Raw genomic sequence first — 21060 nt, 5'->3', positions numbered from 1 at the left:
AGTCAATGGACATCAAGTTTCAGTCAATCAAGGTCTGCTGTATAGCATGCTACCTATAGGCAACTATACTGTATAGTGCACTTAACATTTGGTAAGAGACTAGATCTCATGTTAAGTGTTCCAGCCACTAAATTTAAAAAATTCAGATTTGAGAATTTGATGATTTTTCATTATGAAAGATGCTAGACGCTCTAGCTGAATATCCTGGCCCATTTCCAACTCAAGTAATTACATTCCCAGCACCCACTATTTCACTGCAGTTTTAATTAGGAAATGTGTTTTGTTTCCCCCTCTGTGTCTGTATTTCACACAGGTATGCTGTAATCCTCTCTCGCTGGCATAAGAGTCAGGATTTACTGTGAACACTGTGGCTTAAATAACACTTTATATAAACACACTGCACAATGTGAGTTCTTTCCTCTTTACCATTTCTTCAAGTAATTTTTAAAAAGGGGTTAGATCTGATTCCTATGAACAGAATTGTTCAATAGTACTGGGTCTTGATAAATCATTTCATAATGCTAGCTTTATTATCTTTCATTTATCAAGTGTCATCTCTTTGAACTTAAAACTGAGATCTATTATATCATCCTCTGGTTTTGTGACTTGAATTACTGGGCCAGAACTTTTCCAGGAGTGATTTCTTGAGCTGTGAGGAGGAATCATTTCCTCAGTTTTCTATGTTCAGCAGTGACTGTTGGATGCAGTGATTCACCACGTTCAGCCAAGTCCAAAATCTCAGAGGTTAGGAATTTTCCCTGAGGTTACCTCTCTCAGTATAGTGTTATGGACTCAAAGCACTAAAACTATGGAAATTGAATACAGCCTGCTAATTCAGACCTTTGCTGCAGCTTTCCCCAAATGCATGTCATTCTCTTGTCACCACTTCCGCCCCTGCCGCATGGTGTATTTGATACTCTACTTCCACCCTCCAGCTGACTAGCATTTCTGGCCACATCCCTTCTAAATTCTCTAATGAGACCATTCAACTCCTCATCTGTGTCTCACAGCCAGCTTAACCTATTGACGTTTTCTCCCATTGTTTAAATCTTTTGGTGACATTCAAGATCTTTTACTTATTATAGACATTAATAATTTTAAGAGAATTTCCTGAAGAGTAGAGGACAAATAATTTGCTTAAAAGATCTTAGGTATGTGTGTCTCTGGATTATCCTAGCTACTTTAATTAATAGGCTGACAATTCATTTCTAGCTAGAAATGAATAGACTCGATCTATTCTTGGCTCTGTTTGGGAGACATAAACAAAATTTGCTTAACTTCGTTTTGAGAGTACCAAGGAGATATAAAATATGAGCAAGTTTTCCTTCCAATGAATTTTAAATTTTGTAACAGAGATCTAAACAAAAAACATGAAATCTATAAAACTATGAAATACCTGTTTAAATACAATAAGCTTTTCAAAAACACCTCTGAATATTATTAAACTCGGGACCAAATTTACCATTTTATAATGTCATACTAACATAGTCAATAAGAAATGTTCATCATTTAATGCTAGTGGGAAAAATAGAACTATACAAAATCTTGGTAACAATATGTTATTAATGTTAATGTATAATGCATATTGAAAAAAACAGAAAGTGATATACTAAAAACATAATACAGCAGATATTTCTGGGTGATAGCATCACATGGGAGTTTAATTTTTCAGTCCTTTTGTGTTTTCCAGATTTTGTACAAAGAGTGTTACTTTAATAATAAACATGTTTCAAAAACTGTATAAGGGACACATCATTTTATACAAAATAGGCGAAGGAGACTAAGAGGTACAAACTTCCAGCTATAAATTAAGTAAGTGTGGAGATGAAAAATACAGCATAAGGAATATAGTCAGTGATATTGTTACAACGTTGTATGGTGACAGATGGTGAGATTACACTTATCATGGTGAGCACTGAATATGTATAAAGTTGTCAAGTCACTATATTGTACACCTGAAACTAATATAACATTGTATTATTGTATATATTTCAATAAAAAATCCTAAAAAGTGATTCTGGATTTAAAAAGATGGTTTAGTGCTTGGCTGGCTCAGTTGGTGGATCATGTGACTCTTGATCTTGGGGTTATGAGTTTGAGTCCCACGTTGGGGGTAGAGTTTACTAAAAAAAAAAGAAATTTAATTTCTTTTAATTCTCTAATAAAGAGAAGGCTTGTGTAAGTTGGAAGTCATTATATGTAAACTTCAAGTTATAACTGGTATGAATTTATTTCCTACAAAGCTAAAGGAAACTTTAACAATAAAAATAATTATTGGAAATAGTAGTTATAGCTTTCATGAATATAGTCCTCTAGGAAACCTGTTCTATTAGCTTTATTATGTAATATATGATTCCTTGATTACACTTGCTCTCCTCATACAGGCAAGAGGGGAATTAATAGCCATAGACTTAGATTTGGCCCCAGGTCATACAGCTACAAAATGGTAGGCCTGAAACTAGATCCCACTTTGGTTCTTTTTCCAGAAATATCTGTAGGAGTAACTTAGAAAATGACTTACTCCTTTTTGAAAAGTAAAAAGTCATTGAAGGGCCTTTTGTGCTTGTGCTTGTATTACTTTAGTTCATACTTCTTTCACGTGTAAAGACAGCACACCAGTACCTTAGTGCCCATTGTGTTCGAGGAGCAGTGCTGGACACTGGCTGTACATTTGCTCACCTAGTCCTCTCAACAGCCATGGGATAGAGATATTATTTCACAGGTGTGAACTCCCCTTAGATTGGTTCACAGCACTTGTGAACTGCAAGTATGGGATTGAGCCTGCTCTTTCTGACTCCAGTGCGCAGTCACAGTCGAAGCTAAGTGGCAAAAAAGCTGTATGAGATGAAGAGGAAGGAAGCAGGATGAGGCACCCAAAAGACTTGTGCTAGAGCAGGTGAGAATACGGACAGTTATGCAAAGCTGCCCCACAAGTTTAGGGGTTTCAGGGTGTACACCACAGACATGGACATAACCCGGTTTAAATCCATCTTTGATTCTTGTGAGGAATAAATGAGGTAACTTATATAAAGATCTCAGTACACAATTCCTGGAGTAAAAATGAGGCTCTGTAAATGTTTCAAATAATAACAATGATTATGATGATAATAATAATCACTATAACCCTGAAGTTGCATAGCTCTGTATAGCCAGGGAAGCATTTTAATATGAAGCCAAGAATTTAAGAGGAATAAATTTAAAAAAAAAACATTCTAATTGAAGTCTTCCTGAATGTTGAGATAAATTGATAAAGATATTATGAGAGACATACCAGTTTTTTCTAGGTGATTGGTATCTTAAGGTATTTGCTGTGTTAATCATATTCTTTTAATCCATGTGACTTGGGCATAAAATGCATGGATTCCCACTTTTCGTAATTCTTAAAAGAGAGACACTTAAGAGGAGGCAGAGGATGGTTGGGGGGCTCCTCTTTGATTTATGGACACCTGTAGAAATATGTCAGGTGGGGAAGTCCAAGTATTCCTAGGTCTTGGAGTGGTATGATATGACATACTGTGGTGTGTGTGTATGTGTGTGTGTGTGTGTGTGTGAGAGTGAGAGAGAGAGAGAGAGAGAGAGGAGAGAGAGAGAGAGAGAGAGAGAGAGAGAGAGAGAGAGTTGAGGACACCTGTGTTCTTACCCAGCTGTGATGGCCCCATGGTGAACATGATTACTTATGTTAAATCATAATCTGTTTTATTATTGTATATTACTTTAAATAAATATTGGTCCTTAAGCAATTGACTTAAAAAAAATTGGGCAGCAAACCTGTTCTTTTTCCCTTTTTTGTCCATTTGGTCTCCCTGTGGCAGGTTTTCTTGAAGCCTCAGTGATTATGTGACATATCATTGTACTTTTCATAGAAGAATTTCTTATTTTTTAAAATCAGCAAATTATACTAGCTAATCTCAAAGACTGCTCTCATCTCTCTAGTTCTAGAATTCTGCCATTTTTACAGTAAGATATCCTGTGTGACTCTCAAGGTTGCAGCTTGGACTGTACGGTTATTTGTTAGTCCGTTTGTTCATGAGGCCTTTTTGTTCACTTGAAATTAACCCTTACATTGACTCAGAGCTAGCAGAGCCTCTTATCTGCAAAGCTAACCTGTCAGAAACGCTTTAGCTTATTACAAGGGTGGTGTGCAGTCGCTTTGCATGGTGTAAGTGTGGTGCACTTCAGCCTTGTGGCTTTAGTGCTCCCACAATGGGCTCACTGCAGGCAAGTGAGTGGCACATCGTGCTATTCAGGTTTAGACTCTTATACCATGATTACAATCCAGCCTGTTTTCTGAAAGGTGAGTGATAGTCAAACAAGACATTATTATTCCTAAAATTTGTTTTATTTTATTTTTTAAAATCAGTGCAACGTAAAACATGAACCATGTTGGTATCTTTCCTTTTTTTGTGCCGCTTATTGCCTTTTCCCTTAATGACTTTTTTGCAAATGCCCACTTCTTTTCACTGCTATTTATATTTGTTGCCTGTCTTCATTTTCTTAGAGCTTTCCTGTTTCATTTCTTTGTTTCAGACACTATGTTCTCATGAGAAAAGCAAACATATTCAACGGTGACCTAGGAATGTGCCTCTGTTTCTGGAACTCAGGAAAGCTTTTGCTTCCTGTCATCAGTGGGTTTTGAAAATCTGTTTACATTCTCTCTAGATATTATATTCTCTCTCTCTCTCTCTCTCTCTCTCTCTCTGTCTTTTTTTAGTTTTTGGGTGAGAGGAAGGTGCAGAGGGAGAGGGAGAGAGAGAATCTTAAGTGGGCTCCACATCCAGCATGGAGCCTGATGCAGGGCTGGAATTCACAAACCATGAGATCATGACCTAAGCTAAAATCAACAGTTGGATGCTTAACTAACTGGGCCACCAAGGCACCCCTAGATTCTTTTCTCTTGAGTGGACATATCTGTAAGAGAGAGGTGCTTAGAATCTGTGGTACTCATAAACGGATATGAATCATGACGTTAATAAAAAATTCCTTGTGACTTCTAAATAACAATAGTAATAACTATACTGTATGGATTTGAAGACTGTCATTTTTAGTGACTAAGCATGCAAACATATAAAAACCCTTTTACTTGGTCATGGCTTGCCATCTCGCTCTTGAAGAACTAGTGAAGAGAATAGTAATATACACAACAGTTTTCATATGGTGCCAGTTAAAATGGCACTGATTAGCAGTACAGTGAATCATTTGACCTCCCTGGACCTCCATTTCGTCATCTGTGGAATGTAGTAGTAGGTCTAGAAGCGGCTCTCTCACCTTCACCCTCAGGACTATTAAGACTTGGGCAGTTTAATTTGTTCATGTGTGTATGTGGAGGGGCTGTTGTTCTGTGTGTTGTAGGATGTTTAGAAGCTTCCCTGGCCTCTAGACAGTAGATGCCAGTAGCACTCCCTTAGTTGTGACAAACAAAAATATCGCTGAGGAAACAAAATTGCCCGTGTGGAGCATTACTGGTCTAGAATTGCATTTCCTAAAATATACAACAAAATGATAGGAATCCAAGAGCTTGTGGGCCTAATTATCAGAGTCTTATGACCAGATTTCTTCTGTGGAATCACATAAATGAAGAACAGACTTTATATTACTTTTGCCTCTTTAGAAGACTTTCTTGATATGGTTTAAATACTGCCATGGATTTTGTTCCTTCTATTAAAATTTGAGGACTCAGTTATCAAAATGTGAAAGAGGACACAGGAAAGAGCCCTTTGAGCAAATAATGCCTTATGTTTATAGATTAACACATATAGTTGGCATGGGCTATGCTGCTGGAGAGGTGGATAGTCAATGTAGGCATTAAAGATAAGTTCTAGCATTTAACAGACATTCCAAACTTTGGTTGAATGTATGGATGATGAAAAGATGGATGGATGAAAGATAGATCTGCTGTTTCTAACACACGTGGCTTTAGGAACAGTATTTCATCAGTGACAAAAAATGGTGGTCACAGGATGCCTTGGGTGGCTCAGTCGGTTAAGCATCCGACTCTTGATATCAGTTCATGTCATGATTTTGGGTCACGAGATAGAGCCCTGCATGGGATTCTCTCTCACTGCCCCTCCCCCTTCAAAATAAATAAATAAATAATTTTAAAAATTGGCCACAGAGAAACCAAGGAAAGAGGTTATTGAGTATAAGCACTACAGAACCTCTTTCATTCTTCCATGAGCCCCTCCTGGGTACTTGCCTGCCTCTGTTCTTCCACAGTATTTCCTTCCACGTCTCTCCCCAGTCCTATATCCTTACTTGCCTTTTTTTTTCTTTTTTATGTCTGTTGACTGAATTGATTGTATTAGAGCTTTTTCATATTTATATCATTTTTTGAATCAGACAGCATAGTCTTATGAGAAAACAAACCCCACCACATTGACTGTGAATCCACATGTGGGCATCCTGAAGGAAGGACTGAATCATTCTCCTTTGCTGTTTGAATCAAACCAGTGATAGGATTCCTGACCTTCTTTGGAAATAAATCACTTCCGATTCATTTTCTAGAGTCCCATGTCTTTGGTAATTTATTCCAGACGATTAAAGTTTTTGGTCAAAGCACTCTGCTTCGACAACCCCAATAGATGCATTTTATGTTTGTGCCCTCCTAGTGATGTTACTTATCTAGCACAGAGTTAACAAAACTGAGGCCTGAATTTGTTAAAAAGTAGAACTTAGAGTCTTCAGTAAGCGAGTAGTTAAACAAGGGTTGAAACTGCTGAGCCCAGATCTGTAGCACCAAGATCCAAGACGGAAGATCAAATTGAGGCAGGATAAATAATTTGCTACAAAGATATTGAATTTACAGCCCCAGAAGATGGAAACATTTTTCTTCATGCTTTGTTTAAAAGTCATAATAATTATCGAGGGTGGCCACTTTCCAGTACCATAGCTTTGATTTAATGGAACTAGCTTCTCTAAAATGGACAGATTACTTAACGTCGAGAACTTTCTTTATAGTTTCATTTTAGTAAATGTGGCTCATGACCTGCTTTTTCTCTCTAGACCTTCTCTCACCATGCCTCACAGGAACCTGACAGGAAGCTGCAATGTTAATTGTGGTTGTAAAATACACGAGTATGAGCCAGTGTGTGGATCAGATGGAATTACATACTTTAACCCTTGTCTGGCTGGCTGTGTTAACAGCGGTAATCTTAGCACTGGGGTGAGTATATTTCACAAGTTCCTGTACTATTGGTGATCTAACATCCTGTGACAAGGATTCATATGCTAACACGTGGCTTTAGTCCCTCTTTTCAAGAAACTTCGAATAACCTCCAAAATACCTCCTGACAAAAACCCAGAGGAACAAAAATTATGCAACGCTATCATTTTTTCCCAAGGACGACTGAAACACGTGGGTGTAGTGCCTTGGTTCCACACCATCCCTCTCCCACTTTACATTCTGTGCCAACTCAGTGAAACATGATAAGGGTGAAAGCTGGGCTTCCCGTTCATTACTCACTCAGGGCCCTTGCGATGCATTTGAAGGTCAAGATGACTGCATTTGGTGCCCATAGAAGAGGATTGGAGATCACCTTCCCTGATCAAAGTCTGTGAAGATGGGTGATGGATTTTTCATAGACAATCAGTTCAAACTTTTTTTTTTTTTTAACTTTCAGAGTAAAGATATTTCTGTCAGTTCAAGAATAGGCTATTTTGAGAATTTGCTTCCCCGTGAATTATAAATAGGCTGTAATACTGTGGGAGGTTTTCATATTCTACTCAGTTCCTTACTGAGCCTGGTTTCATTCTTTGCTTAAGAACGGATTGTAGGAGGCTGCTTTAAGTAAAAAGGTTAAGGTGCATTTGCCTGTACTGCAAAGGTGTTAAGGGATTATACTATTGACTGTATGTTTTGGGATCGTCATATTTGATTTTGGGGTTTTATGCTAGATTGATAAATTCAGAAATCCTGTGGCTGGCTCCCCACTATATAATTGGTGAGCCCCAGTGTGTAGCCAAGTTGAAAGAGACAATGAGATGTGTTTTTGGTGGATAAGTCCTGGGAGTGAATGAATGAGTGAATCCTCTAATTTACAGTCCTCATTCCTAAAAAGAGGCCAGCAGTCCCCAGAGCACAGAGGGCCAAGTGGCACCCCATCCTCATATTTGTTGCTACTGCTTCTCTAAGTGACTGAGAGGTCACAATGATAGTGAGTTCAGTTGATGTCTGTTCAGTGAAAACAAGACAATAGGCAGAAAGATTAATTGGCTGTTTTTATTTGAAATGGCTTTTTAAAAAGTTTTTCTAATGTTTATTTATTTTTGAGAGAGAGAGAGACAGACAGACAGAATGTGAGCTGGGGAGGATCAGAGAGAGAGGTAGACACAGAATCCAAAGCAGGCTCCAGGCTCTGAGCTGCCAGCACAGAGCCCGACGCGGGGCTCAAACTCACACACTGTGAGATCACGACCTGAGCCGCAGTTGGATGCTTAACCACTGAGCCACTCAGGTGCTCCTATTTGAAATGGCTTTTTAGTTCCTTGAATTAGCTTGTTTCAAACGAAACAGCCAGTGGTATGTTCACTGCTACTGGCGCCAAAGTCATCACAATTGCATCATGAATTCTCTGCCTTTATGTAACAAATATTTTACTTTGGGTCCTATCTTGTGTTCTGGCTTATGTTATGTGCTCTGGTGGGCACAAAGAAACTTAAGGCTTGGTTCATGTGTTTGAAGGGCTTCTGTAATCAGAGAGCCCAAGATTTAAACAGCAGTTGAAGCAGCACATAATTGTGACCCGAATGAGCATATGGAATGGAGTGTTGAAAGCTCCTAATAAAAGTTTAGGTTAAAAAGTTTCATCAGCAGATATTGTTAGATGCACACTTTGGATATTTGTTATTAGTAATGAGGATGTATTTTCATTCTTCATTTTTTAATGTTTACTTATTTTTGAGAGACAGAGCATGAGCAGGGGAGGGTCAGAGAGAGAGGGAGACACAGAATCTGAAGCAGGCTCTAGGCTCTGAGCTGTCAGCACAGAGCCCAAGGCAGGGCTCTGACCCATGAACCATGAGATCATGACCTGAGCCGAAGTCGGACGCTAAACCTACTGAGCCCCCGCCAGGCACCCCAACGAGGATGTATTTTCAATTAAAAATGATGCATATTTAAATATGGGAGTTACTGTAAAGCTTTTAACTTTGTCTTAATCTGCCTATGCTTTTGTTGCCTTACAGTCAATCTTTGTTATCCCGTAGATAAGGAATTACACAGAATGCACGTGTGTCCAAAGCCGGCAAGTGATCACTCCACCCACGGTGGGCCAGCGCAGTCAGCTCCGTGTCGTTATTGTCAAAACCTATCTCAACGAGAATGGCTATGCTGTGTCTGGGAAGTGTAAACGGGCCTGCAATACCCTTATCCCGTTCTTAATTTTCCTTTTCATTGTCACCTTCATCACAGCATGTGCCCAGCCATCGGCCATCATTGTAACACTCAGGTGAGAACAGCACTCGGCTCCCAGGTGGGTTACTTACAACAGAATTTGCCAGAATACACGTTCCAAACTGGGATTGGTGTGGGAAAGCTTTCACACATTTGCTTGCTGAGCTTAAGGGAAGTGTTTTCCCAGGTCCAGAAGGGAAAGGGAGGTTGTAACATCTCATACTCCAGAACGTTCTTTATTCAGATGGGTTTTATTCCTATAGTTTGGTGAAACTTTTTTGGAGTGCCTTTGCTTCCTAAAGTCTGTGCCCTATAAGGTTCAAGTGCAGGAACTGAAAGCTGTCACCATGTTAGCCACAAGAAGCCTGACTCCAGTGGGGGCAGGAAGTCATTTGGTGAAGTTGATAAATCTTACCTACATTAAAGAACATTATCTCCCACCTTGTAGAGATATAGCACCTCCAGCACCAGTGAGAGTTGATGCTGGGCCTGCAGCTCCAAATGCTGAGTTCTTGGGTTTTACTATCATACACAGTTTGGGAGGGGACCCAAGGAAAGGACAGATTGGGAGATGTCTCTTTTCAGCCATTCATGCCGTGCTTTATTATATATCCCGTTTGTGCTTATTTGCTTATAAGGGAACACAGACGTTACTTTCATGGAAGTCCTATTAAAAATGTTGACATGGACACATTCAGATAAGGGTGTGGACATTTGCTGTAAAGGCTGCAGCAGGCAGAGAAGGACGGGGGTGGTGTGGTGAAGGTAAAGCACAGCCTGCAGCTTTTGGAGGACAGGGAGGCGGTGCAGGGAAGGGGTGAGGAGGAGAGGGAACTGTTCTCATTCTCCCTTTACCTCCTTCCTGGCCCCTCAGTACCTCACGCTGCTGGACTCCTGGTGGTCACACCTGCCCGACATCACTCTCAGCAGGGCAGCTGGGCTGTTTGCTGCTTATTCTGCATATTTTGGCTTCTCTTCTATGGGAAGCTGAGTTAGATGTTTCCCAGCCAATTCATTCCTCAACAGTAAGACAATAGCACCCAATGGGAGGCCCATTGCTTTGTTCACTCACTTCTCCATCAACAGATCCGTATGGAGTAAAAATGGTGTGTGCACCTTTGGGCCAATGGCTAGGAAAAGTTAAGGAAGGTGGCGAAGAGATGGCAAGTGTAACAGCCCTTGGGAATGTGACATGCTATACCTAGAAGTCAATGTGTATGGGACAGAAAGGATAAGGTGCTTCAGCATTTTAAAAAAGTGAATCATTAATAAGCCAATTCTTTGAACTTTAGTCCTGCAAGAGATGTTAAATAACTCAGAAAAGGGCTGCCCATGTTACAGTGCTTGAACATGGCAAATCACCAGCTGGCTTTAACCCAAAACATCAGAAAAGGAGCCCTTTAATCTTTGCTAATTACAAATCAATAGATTCCAATCTTTCCGCCATGTGGGAATTACTTGGAGCATACATTTTAGGAAAAGAAGAAAAAAAATAATGTGGTGGGAGGGATTCATTCTTTTTCTAACATTTGACTGTTTTTTTATACTTTTTTCCTTTTTGACTCTAGTTCTTTCTTTAGCTTTTTTCCCTCTATACATTTCCTTGAGAAAATATGGGACTAACTTTCAATCTACACACCTACCCTCTGGAAAGTATAAGCAAATAGAAAAAAGAATGCAGTAGTTAGGATAAAATACTATATATGGTTTTTCACAGAACTGATTTGGGAAGCTCAGAGCTACTTCTGTACCTTCAACCATGAATCTTTGGCCCTCTACCAGTATTTACACAGAAACAGAGTTCATTAGAGTTTCTTTGGATTCTTCACTGGGGAGAGCTTAGTCAGATTTAGCTATATCAGCAGTCTTGTTTGGCTGTTGTTAATAAATTCTAGTAAATAGGGGCACCTGGGTGGATCAGTCAGTTAAACGTTCAACTCTTGATTTCGGTTCAGGTCATGATCCCAGCATTGTGGGATTGAGCCCCACGCCGGGCTCTGCGCTGAGCATTGAGCCTGCTTGGGATTCTCTCTCCTCCTTTCTCTCTGCCTCTCTCTCCCATTTGTGTTCTCTTGCTCTCTCTCAAAAAAAAAAAAAAAAAACAAAACAAAAAAAAACTTCTAGTAAATAAATATTTTTGGCACAGAAGCTCTTTGGTCCCAAGCTCTGCACTAAGCAGGCCTGCTTTGATGTTCATTTTCTTGCTGCCAGTATCATAAAACATTTCTTTCTTTCCTGTCTCCATAGGTCGGTAGAAGATGAGGAGAGACCTTTTGCGCTGGGGATGCAGTTTGTTTTATTGCGAACACTTGGTATGTTCTTGAATTTCCACCCGTGCTTCTTAGTTCCTCCTTACAGATACAAATTCTCACTGTCCTTTTTAAATGGCAAGTCAATCGTTTCTTACCATTAGTAGTAGCTAGGATTTGACAGAGGTTAGTGGTGAGGGCACAATGTTTTTACTTTCTGATTTGAACTCGAAGCTACCCAGTTCTGTCATTTGATGAAACAGAACAAAACGAACAGTTTCTTTTTTGCAATGAGCATAATAAACTTGGGCTAAATTCCCCAGAAAATTTTGTACAGTAAGAAATACTGAAGCAAGCAATTGCCATGGCCTTATGGTCTTGGGGTTTTTGTCCCTTTATGCCTTTGTAACATGAAAGTGATGGGAATTGGCACTCATATTACTTGTGAAAATTTTGATTCCTTACTTCTTTACAACAATTTTATTGGACTGGGAAAAAAGTATATCTATCAAGTTTTCTGAGGAAAAGAAATAAAAAACCTCTGGAAAGAACAAAGACAGATCCCCAAATTGAAAAGAAGCTTGTTAGCACTGTCAGTATGTCGCAGAGTCCATTGGGGCATGAAGAATATCGTTCTGATTTTGACAAACACCGTATCATTCTGTGGCGTTTTGGGACAATGCGTGGGAAATAGTGTGTGAAGTAGCCCATTCCCTGGATGGAAAGGAGTGTGTTTTAAATTGACTTCCTCATCATGAAGCATTTTTTTTCTTATGTAAGTGGCAGTCTGTCATTTTCTTCAACTGTTACTTCCCCCAGTAATCAGTATCATTGTCCACAGGACCAAAAAAATGTTGTTTTTTTTAAAATTTAAATGTTAATTTCCATCTTGGATAAAATGGTATCCTCTGACCCTTTGAAACATTAATCTTCTCAGGAACTCTCAAATTGTCATCATGTTCTGGTAGATGGCCCAGTCTGAGGGTAAGGACTTTCCAGTGACCCTCAATGGCTTCTAGTTGCATTGAACGGGTAGCTTGCATTTTGCTACTGATAAAACGTTGAAGGTCCCATTTTTCAAAGCCAGCTGGTTATAGGAAATTCTGACATCTTTTGAAGTCATTAAGAAGCTTGCCTTCCATGTCTTGTGGACAACTATAAAGTTGTTTTCAAAGAAGGAAATGTGTTTAGCAAAGAGTTAGTTAAATAGGAAAAGAAAAAAATCGTTCCTCCTTTTTGCTCTGCCTATCTTTGAAGCCATGGAGTTGAAGTGATTTCATATGGAATTGGAGGTAAAGGTGAGTCAACAGAGAGATGTTCAGCATTAGGAACAAGTGGTAGGCATTTACAATTTAATTTATAATTTAACCATCACTTAAGTTCTGCTGATTATGAAAAATAATAGTTGGGCCAACAAACCAATTTCCATTTCCCAAAATACCAAGGCAAAAAGAGGGTATTATATATTTTAATAATGTTAAATTTTAATTGTAGTGATCATACTTCATTTTAAATGAATACAACATATTTAAAAACACATCACATACGTACAGCTTTCTGGGCTACTAGCCCACCTTCTTCCCTTCTTTCCTCTCTTTCGTTCCTTTTTTTTTCTCCCTTGTTCCTTCCCATCACTTCCTTTTATAAACTCATTGACGATCCATGGGCTGCCCTGATAGATCCTTGAGATACAAGGAGTAAAAGGCGTGGCCTCTGCCATCAAAGAGCTTATGGGTGACAAATCTGCAAACAGTTTAAATGTTGCATCATAGCTGATAAAATGGAGGCATATACAAAATTCAGTGGGAATATGGTGCCTCTGAATGAGTAAGGAATTTAGAAGAGGGGTTGATCATTACCAGGTGAACAGTTTGCGGATGGGAACATTTTTCAGCAAAGGGAGTAATGGGTGGTGTAGGAAGTGTACTTGGGTAGACTTTCCCTCCCACAGTAGTAAAGAAATGTCTATCTCCTAGCCCGAACAATGAAGATACTATCATGACAGATGTTTTGCAAGATTCAAAGATGAATTTTATGCCTTAATTATTTCTATACCTCAAATGCCTTTGTACAATTGGCCATTTGATGTGGTTTTTGACTTCTGGGGACACTGTTTCCCTCTTACCCTCCTTGTACCCGAGGGCGAGAACCCAACACATAAAAACCAAGTACTGACTTTTAGTGGATCATAAAGGGTTAGTATAGCCTCTTGAGTATTTAATGACAGAAACTGAGGGGCGCCTGGATAGCTCATTTGGTTAGGTGTCTGACTTTGCCTCAAGTCATTATCTCTCGGTTTGTGGGTTCAAGCCCTGCATCGGGCTCTGTGCTGACAGTTCAGAGTCTGGAGATTGCTTCAGATTCTGTGTCTCCCTCTCTCTCTGTCCCTCCCCTGCTCATGCTCTATCTTTCTCTCTCTAAAATAAAGAAAACATTAAAAAAATTTAATGACAATCTGATTTTTAAGTTTAAGAGGATTCCATAACTTAATTTTAAACAATAGACATTTTTATGGCCTTAAAAATCAGCAACATATTCTGACTGTGTTGCAAACTGGAATATTGGAAGTGTTTATAACTTAGTGAACATTTTTATAATAAACATATTATGATAAGATGTGACCTATTTGAAACAGTCAAATAACACAAGAAAACCGCTCCCCTCCGCTGGTTTTAGAGCAAAAATGCATATTGCTATTTACAAATCCATTGTCTCTTGCAAGACAGGCTAAATCTTCTTCCCTTTTTTTTCTTTTCTCTCTACGACGCTAGCGTACATTCCTACTCCAATTTACTTTGGCGCAGTCATTGACACCACCTGCATGCTCTGGCAACAGGAATGTGGGGTGCAAGGCTCTTGCTGGGAGTACAACGTGACCTCATTTCGTTTTGTCTATTTCGGTTTGGCGGCCGGCCTCAAATTTGTTGGCTTTATTTTTATTTTTCTGGCCTGGTACTCCATTAAATACAAGGAGGACGAGCTGCAGAGGCAGAGGTGGAGAGAGTTCCCTCTGAGCACCGTGAGCGAGATGGTGGGCCACTCGGACAGTGCCGACAAGGAGGCCCGGACTCGATCCTGCCCAGCTTTCAGCAGCCAGGGGGAGTCCCGGGAAGAGACTGGCCTGCGGAAAGGCCTCCACTACACAGCACAGACCTACCCGGGGCCCTTCCCCGAAGCAATAAACTCCTCCCCGGACCCGGGGCTGGAAGAAAGCCCAACTGCCATGTAGCCTCCCTCCTGAAGCTTGAAAATGGAAGACTCTAGTTTTGTTGGTTGAGTTGAATATGGCAACTTGAGAAACACCCGTGCCTTCTTTTCTTTCTTTCTTTTTTTAACCTCTAAAGATACAATCCTCAAACCAACAAAACTCAGTATACACAGCCACTGTTGATTGAGGGCTGGATACCTCAACAAGACTGACAGCCTTCTCCCCCCTTCTCTCCAAGAAGGAGGAGTTTAGATAGAGTTGTTACCATTTCTGCTATGTTAATTTAACGCTCATGCTCCAGCGTGGTAGAAGGCTGAGAGGTGCCTGGTTCACAAAATCGTGGGAAGTGTAATGGCGGTGCATATCGTTAGCATACACTCCAGACAAAGGTGAGCTTGACCATGACTTTGCATTTACACATCAAAGTTTTTAGATATGAACACCTACTGTGAGTTCCGCTACAAAGCACAAATGAATTTGCCTCAACTATGCAATTTTGATTGGGAAAATATAAGTGTGGCATGTTACTTTTGCTTTCAGAGACTAAAGCAGAAATGTTTTGAAAAGAGGACAATAACCTTTCCCTAAAGTACTGTTAATAGCATTTTAAGCCATAGCAGAGTTATAAATCAGGTAGAATTTTTCAAATACTTCAAAGGAATCATATGCATAGTGTGATAAAAGGAACAGCTACTTTCTTCATAAGACACATTCTCTTTTAGTCTGTCTGCCCCATTATAAGGTAAAGAGTCTGCTGAATCCTAAATCTGATAGCTTGAGTATAAGCTCCAGTATTCTTTTGCCAGGGGTTTTAAAACTAGTGTGCTAAACAATATGGCTAGAAATGAATTTGGGATGTATCATAAAGAGAGAAACCGATGGCATTCTCCTCCAAAGAAAAATGCCACAGAAATCCTTTTGGCTCTTATGGGCCCACACAAGGGTAGTTAAGGACTGTAACCTTGACACGCAAAATGGTTGGAAAAAGAAATTCCACAGAGGTACAATTGAGTTCGACCTGAGCAATTTAGTTGTACATCTAGAAGCCCTAGCAAGTCTGTCCTGTTTTCTTTTTTATGCACAGAAAATTGCCATGGTTGCCCCCTGACGTTGAGTAATTAAATCAGGGAAGCTACACCTGTGATAAGAAAAATCACTCTGAATATAGGAGAAGGGAGATCTGTGAGCTGGCCCCAGAGTATGATCCTAAGTAATGATTGGAAGTTACTTAAAATCAACTTGTCTGTCATCCTGAATTCTACTTTATCAGAGTTCGAACAGTTTTACGCCTCCCTTTGATTCCTTCCTCCTGTAACCTTCCTGAAGCGATTCTGAGAGAGGATTTTTCTGTTCCTAAACTCACGTTGGATTCTCATCCATCATCCTTTTCAGTTCCTCCCAGCACATCACTTTGACTTAGGCACCACACGGAATGCTTTCTACATGGTTCTTAAGGTAGATGCTTCCTGCCAGCACTGATAGCAAGTTAACTCTTGCAGTCTGGCTACTCAGAAAAAGAATCCTGACAACCCAGAGTTAGGAGGGACTGGAGGGTCCAAATACCAACATAATTGTGAACAGTTTCTGCCAAAGAGCCTATGCGTATGTAGGGGCTAATTTGGGAAATGGTTTCCTTGGCTGGCTTACACTCTTCTACGGAGGGGAAGTGATTGACAGACTGCCCCATAATTCAGGCTTTCACCCTTCATCACACTGTGGGGTCTTGTGAACACTCCTGGGGCCAATATTGGTTTCCTCACTACCTAAGAATGATATTGTCACATGGTTCTTTTGGTTGCACGGTTTGTGGAGATGGTTATCACTATTAGACTGAGTAACATCTACAAGCAGTGGAGCTGGTGGTCTCGGGTGACAAGGACTTCCCTTTGAGCAGTCTCGTTTGGCTGAGTCCTAAGTCCATTGTTGCCTGGAATTGCACTGGTGTCTGTCAAACTTTGATCAACATAGTGTATATTGAACATCTTCAGAGAACGTTGCTGATTAACTTAGTGTCTATTCTGGTGCTTCAGGGTTCCTGTTTACTCTCTATGGGAGATCTTTGCTCCTTTAGAAGGGAAAGTTTCCTTTTGGGTTGGAGCTAAAGATATACAGGTTGGGGAGAGGTGGTGTTTTCTTAATTTTCCTCTAATTGCTAAGGAACTACACTGAGAGAACTACATTTGGATGGGAGTAGCACTTTCTTTTTTTCTTTCTTAAAGCCAAGATTGTATGATCCAACACTCTTACAATCTGTCTCTTCTTGGTAGTATATTTTGAAAAGGAGCTGCTCTCAGAACTCCTGGGTAAGAAGTGATAGACACTTTGGGTATGATTCAAGAGCCCTCTTTCTCTTCCTTGAACGGTCATCCAGTTCAGTAACCTTGACCAGGTGCCAGTGCTCTACTGGGCACTATTTCAGTCAATTACTATCTGCCACTCTATGAAATTCTTTAGGTTGACTAGGCCAGAATTCAAAGAAATTGGCCCAAATTGTACACCACGATGTTGATATTGTACTTCCTCAAGTCTGTGATACTTATAAATAGCAGCTGTATCATTAGTGTGTTGTTAGTGAGTGTAGAGTAAGTAGTGAAAATCATGGAAGACTAAAATTTTGAAATATGTACCAATTAAGAATTGTCCCCAAATGCTTTGGGTCCTGGTAGCAGCCTTGGAATATTGCATAGTCAACTAGAGTGACTATTTTATAAATGGCACCATTTCATTGTAGATATGAGGTTCTTACATGCTTGCTACTTAATAGTTACAGCTCTTGTTATAAATTTAATTCCCACTTTCTTTTTTTTTTTAAATAGTTTATTGTCAAGTTGGTTTCCATATAACACCCAGTGCTCATCCCCACAAGTGCTCTCCTCCATACCCATCTAATTCCCACTTTCCATGAGCTTAGGATTCTAATCACTTGTTTTGGGAAAAGGTCACCTTGTTCTTTTATCAATTCTGTAGATTAATGCATTATTTGGCTTTAGTATGCAAATATAATATCTACGAGTCTAGCCCATTAATTATAAACTCCCAGGGGGAGGGTGGCTGGTTGGAGCACATTTTTTTAGCTCTCTCCCTTAGAATGAAGCCCTTATCCTTTTTAGGTGAATTTAATTCTTGAAAACAGTCAAAAGTCATTCAGAACTAAGGTTGGGGAGGAAGGGGAGCACAGAAGAAACAAATTAGTTTTTGTTGAGTGTTGCTTATTTCAGAGAATTTTGTCAAACACTTAATATACATAATTTATTTTAATACTCTTAATAACTTTGCAAGATAACTGTTTTCATTCTGTGTTTCTTTCTTTTTTTTTTTTTTTATAAACAGATCATGAAAACTGAGACTCAGAGAGGTAAAGAGACTTGTTTAGGATTATACAGAATGGCCAAGTCAGGGTTCAGAAGCAGCTTTCTGTCTCCACCATCTGCTTCTTATGTTTTATAATGCCTACAATAGCTTTGGTTAACAAAGACAAGTGTGACTATAATTTATTGAGGTAAAGCATTTCATCTTTTGATGTGTTGCTGTTCCTGAACAGTAGGGAAGTTATTATTTCTTTGTGTAGGATAGAAAACAAAATCTGTAGGAAACGTCAAAATTTGATGTTTAGATTTTCAAGGTAACTTATATTGATTTAGCTAATAAGTGTTATATTCAAAATTGTCATAACATACCTCAATTATTTATTTATGGCTCATATTTAATATAGAACAAATCCAATTTCGATGTTAGCATTGACTCCCAGTAAAGTTTCTGAAATGAAACACGAGGAAATGTAGTTCAGAATGATTGAATCTGAGCTTTGTGGGGATTTTAAGTGTATGCTTTTTCTTTCTTTCTCTTTCAGAATGTTAACATTTCCATTAATTTTTAGTGAATATGGGCTTTGAGTTTCCTAATAAAAGTTTTAAATGAACGCATACAAAGTGTTACAGTTTAGAGGAACGTATACAAAATGTTACACGTTATATATCAGACAACTGACCTGCTTGTTACTGTAGTAGCCGCTATAACATGCACAGAAACAGGGAGCTTGCACTTGGAAATCAGAGGAGGAAGTGATGGCAGCCTTACATTTTCCCCAACTACCAAGAAAATTCTTCCTCAGTCTGCAATTCCAGCTGGCATTCTTTGGTGGGCTTGGAGCCAGAAAGTTTCTTTTTGGAGCCTGTTTGGCATCAACCGTAAGCACACCAAACAGCAGCTGTATGGTTTGAATGGACCTGAAACATTTGTGGAAATTCTCAAGGGTGCCCAGGAGCGGGGGTGGGGGGTAGGGGGGGTAATCATATTTTCAGTGTGCATGGACTGAAAACATCCTAAATGGCACAGAAACATGAATATCAGTATTGACATATTGGTGCCCATGAAATATCCTAAGTAGCAGATAGGTATCAAAATACTGTATAATCCCAGAATTGCCTAGACGGCAGATTGGCTAATTCTGTTATACAGACCGGTAGGTAGCCTTTACACAACTTGTACTTCCCCCTTCCTGGTGTGGGAGGGAGTGCCATGGCTGGCCGTAAAGGTAGTAGCCTTGTGCACTGTACCTTTTTTGTTTTCTCTCATTTTCTCACGTCCAGGTTGCTGCTGGCTGTGTCGGGCCCAGACTTCTTGCTACATTGGAATCAGATCTGTGTATGTTTGAACAGATTATTTTAAGCACTTCATTTCTACTCAGCCCTGCGAAGGGTAAAATATGATGAAAACCCTCCCTGGGTATTTGCTTTTGCAACATTAAAAAAAAAATGCCTTGGTGCTAAAAATATTGATGCATGCTCACCACCAAACTGCGCCGCTGAATTTACAGTATTCCACTGATTAGGGACTGCATGCGCTTTGCTTTTGGAAATCTAGGGAGATTCCTAGAATGCAAGTATTCATTACCCTTATTACTACAGTTAATCCATGAACTTTACCCTGCAAAATGAGGAGTGTAAGGGGAATACCTTTTCTACGGAAAACTCAGCACTTTTGATATTTCTTTTAGCAAGAGTAATCGGATGCTAAAAATAATTTCGGAGAGAGGGCAAAAATATTTCCAAGAATCTTTTCTTATTTCTTCTCCAAAAAACCCTGACACCCATGTAAAGTGTTTTTAATATTGGGTTTTTGAAGGTGTTGTCTTTTTCTCAAATTCTATTACCTGTTAAAATCAGAGGAGAAGATATTGAAAACTAAAGTAATTACAGGGACATATTAAACCAAAGGGGTGAAAAAAAGTTTAAACTTTGTATCTAGAAAAATGAAAATTAAGAATAATTCATAAGACTTTATGGTGGGCATTTTTCTTAAAATACATACCTCTACCCCAAGCCCCAAGTATTAATTTAGAAGCACGAAACAAGGCAGGTCAGCCTCAAACTCATTAGTTAAAGGAGATGTAATACTGTGTCAAATAAACTGGCATTAGGATCCTAAAGGAGCGTGTGTTCAGTGTGTGTGTTTTGTGTGAAAGTGTGTTGGTGACAAAAGTCTGTTTTGAGTTGTTGCATAAAAGAGTTTGATTTTGTGATTTTTAAAATGAGTATTTATTTGGAGACCTCTTAGGGTAATTTAAAAGATGTATAATTTCCTTGTGTTTAATGAATCTATTGTCAATGTACTAATAAACCTTGGTTTACAACATCTTGAATACTTGATCATTGAATATTAAGAAAAAAAGTAAAAAAAAATAAAGTGTGTTGGACTGAAATTAGTTTGTCTTGAGGTCTTTTCTGATGGGCAGCAGGGTTTTCTAAGGCATCTAAAACTTTTGGGTGAGAGGTGGAAGGAAGCAAAGAAACTACTGAAATAACAGCATGACTCAGGGACTGAAGCACAAAGTGGTTATTTTTAGAACCTTGCCTTGAGCACTCCATAGGTGTGAAGCAGGGCAATTGATTTCCATTTCTCACTCAGCCATCCCTCCTGCACAGCAAACAAAAAGGGTCACAATGGCCCAAGATACTGGAGTTCTTGCAGGGGGTGGAGGTAGGGTGAGGGGGTAGAGTGTATCCCTATGCTGCTTTCTGGCTAAACATTTGTCTTCCTCCTTGGCTGTGTGCATTCGTCATGGGAGCCATTTATACAACAGGTGAATAGTACCCCCTTCCCCAGTCTACCTTCTTTTCAACAATGTGTGCAATTTAGGTGATTTAGAGATTTCTCTTAAATCTCTCAAATACCCCACACTTTCAAGGGAGAGGCAGAACCTTTCTGGATATTGG

The 21060-nt window shown here is 39.4% G+C and overlaps 1 protein-coding gene across 3 annotated transcripts in view; it reads left to right on the top strand.

Moving 5' to 3' along the window:
- The window catches only part of SLCO5A1 (solute carrier organic anion transporter family member 5A1), a 90005-nt gene that overhangs the window by 65617 nt on the left and 3328 nt on the right, over positions 1 to 21060 (top strand). For 2 of the 3 annotated variants that reach the window (XM_039222844.1, XM_039222843.1), the window contains 4 exons: positions 7000 to 7159; positions 9202 to 9443; positions 11636 to 11700; positions 14409 to 14977. In XM_039222844.1, coding sequence (XP_039078775.1) covers positions 7000 to 7159; positions 9202 to 9443; positions 11636 to 11700; positions 14409 to 14866 — 925 coding nt within the window. In that variant the 3' untranslated portion in view covers positions 14867 to 14977. Of the gene's footprint in view, positions 1 to 6999; positions 7160 to 9201; positions 9444 to 11635; positions 11701 to 14408; positions 14978 to 21060 lie in introns of those variants that run through there. The other variant, XR_005526615.1, reaches the window with a different exon arrangement.

The sequence above is a fragment of the Hyaena hyaena genome, unplaced genomic scaffold (assembly GCF_003009895.1).
Source record: "Hyaena hyaena isolate Hyena2069 unplaced genomic scaffold, ASM300989v1 scaffold_1193, whole genome shotgun sequence".
Taxonomy (NCBI): Eukaryota; Metazoa; Chordata; class Mammalia; order Carnivora; family Hyaenidae; genus Hyaena; species Hyaena hyaena.
The sequence above is the reverse complement of the archived record's forward strand: the minus strand, read 5'-3'. Positions and strand labels throughout refer to the sequence as shown.